Below are 1,455 nucleotides of genomic sequence, written 5' to 3'. Positions count from 1 at the left end.
CTTCTCCCCCTATTCAACCTCGTCCCTCCCCCTTTTCCCCGTTTTTTTTGTTTTTTACCGATTTCCCTTCGTTCCACCCCATTCCCCCGTCGCCATGGCAACGCTGCCAATCAGCCGTCACCACGGCCACGCCCTCCCCGCCTTCCGTTGCCGTGGCAACGCCTCCCTCCTGCCATTACACCGTCGCTAAGGACGCTACAGGCGTTGCTAGGGACGCCCCCCCCCTCTCCGGGGCTTCCGCCCCCCCCCCCGTTGCTAAGGACGCCGCCCGGGTTGCTAGGGATGCCGAGCCGAAGCCTGCCCCCGTTGCTAGGGACGCTGCGCCGTCGCCATGGATACAGTTGTCGTCACGGCGGCGGGTCGAGGCGGGGGGCGGGGCCGGCAGGTCGAGCAGCACCAGGCGCGCCCCCGCCGAGCGCCGCCCCATGGCCTCGTTCAGCCGCTCGGCCGCGTGCATGCGCCGCACGTTGGTGCTGCGGGCACCAGGACGGACCAGTACCGACCAGTACGGACCGGTACCCACCAGTACGGGTCGGTACAGGCCCATGAACCCCCCGCGGACCCGCCCCAGTTCCTCCCGGTATGTCCCAGTCTGTCCCAGTGCCTCCCAGTTCCATCCCGGTCCCCTCCCAGTATATCCCAGTGTCTCCCAGTACCCCCCAAGCCCTTCCGAGTGCTTCCCAGTGCATCCCAGTGCCTCCCAGTCCCTTCCCGGTACCCCCAGCCCCCTTCCAGTACGTCCCAGTGCCTCCCAGTATGTCCCTGTACCCCAAGTCTCTTCCCAGTAGCCCCTGATACCCTCCCAGTATATCCCAGTGCCTCCCAGAACCCCAGAATACCCTCCCAGCCCTCCCTGCAATATCCCAGTCCCCCCCTATCCCCTCCCAGTCTGTCCCTGCCCCTCCCAGTGTATGCCAGTCCTTCCCAGTTCCCTCCCAGTCCAGCCCAGTCCCTCCCAGTCCCCTCATATCCCCTCCCAGTCCCCCCAGTCCCACTCACGGGCTGGGGCCCCGCCGGGGGCCTCCCCCTCCCGCCGCCTCCTCCTCCTCCCCTCCGCTGGGGGGGGGGGGGGCCGGGCCGGGCCTGCGGGGGGGTGAGGGGGGGGGGGGGGCGTTAGCGGCCGCGAGGGGGCGGGGCCGCGAGGGTGGGCGTGGCCAGCAACGTCACCTGGCGCGCCAGGCCCACGTGGCGCAGCATGCGGGAGCGCTGCTCCATCATCAGCGTGCGCTCGTACGTGTAGGCGGAGACCTCGCTGTCGCTCTGCGGCGACGTCAGCGGTGACGTCACGGCGACGTCACGGCGACGTCAGCGGCTGGGGGCGTCGGGGCGGGGGGTCGCTCACCAGCTCCACCACCTCGGTGCGGGCCGGCAGGCGCAGGCGCTGGGCGAAGGCCTGCAGCAGGCGGCCCAGGGCCACGCTGTTGTCCTCCAGCAGCGCCACCGCGAACAGCCGCA

General features: G+C 70.2%; 1 protein-coding gene across 1 annotated transcript; it reads right to left on the bottom strand.

The window, feature by feature from the left end:
* Positions 1–260: 260 nt before the first annotated feature.
* On the bottom strand, positions 261–1,449 carry LOC118159198 (metacaspase-1-like). The gene is made up of 4 exons (XM_035313808.1): positions 1,343–1,449; positions 1,168–1,260; positions 1,000–1,083; positions 261–473 (listed from the first exon to the last, which is right to left on the bottom strand). The coding sequence occupies exons 2-4, from the start codon at positions 1,216–1,218 to the stop codon at positions 348–350; spliced, it is 261 nt and encodes an 86-aa protein (XP_035169699.1). The 5' UTR covers positions 1,219–1,260; positions 1,343–1,449; the 3' UTR covers positions 261–347.
* Between the last annotated feature and the right edge of the window lie 6 nt (positions 1,450–1,455).

The sequence above is a fragment of the Oxyura jamaicensis genome, unplaced genomic scaffold (assembly GCF_011077185.1).
Source record: "Oxyura jamaicensis isolate SHBP4307 breed ruddy duck unplaced genomic scaffold, BPBGC_Ojam_1.0 oxyUn_random_OJ68654, whole genome shotgun sequence".
Classification (NCBI taxonomy): Eukaryota; Metazoa; Chordata; class Aves; order Anseriformes; family Anatidae; genus Oxyura; species Oxyura jamaicensis.
Note: the sequence above shows the minus strand (reverse complement) of the source record. Positions and strands in the feature narration are given on the sequence as shown.

Excerpts from the sequence above, each read along its gene's own strand:
- LOC118159198 (XM_035313808.1), bottom strand. The coding sequence starts at position 1,218 with ATGATGGAGCAGCGCTCCCGCATGCTGCGCCACGTGGGCCTGGCGCGC. Across the intron at positions 1,084-1,167 it reads ACGTGGGCCTGGCGCGCCAG|GCCCGGCCCGGCCCCCCCCC; the intron begins GTGACGTTGCTG and ends ACCCCCCCGCAG. Across the intron at positions 474-999 it reads CCCCGGCGGGGCCCCAGCCC|CACCAACGTGCGGCGCATGC; the intron begins GTGAGTGGGACT and ends TGGTGCCCGCAG.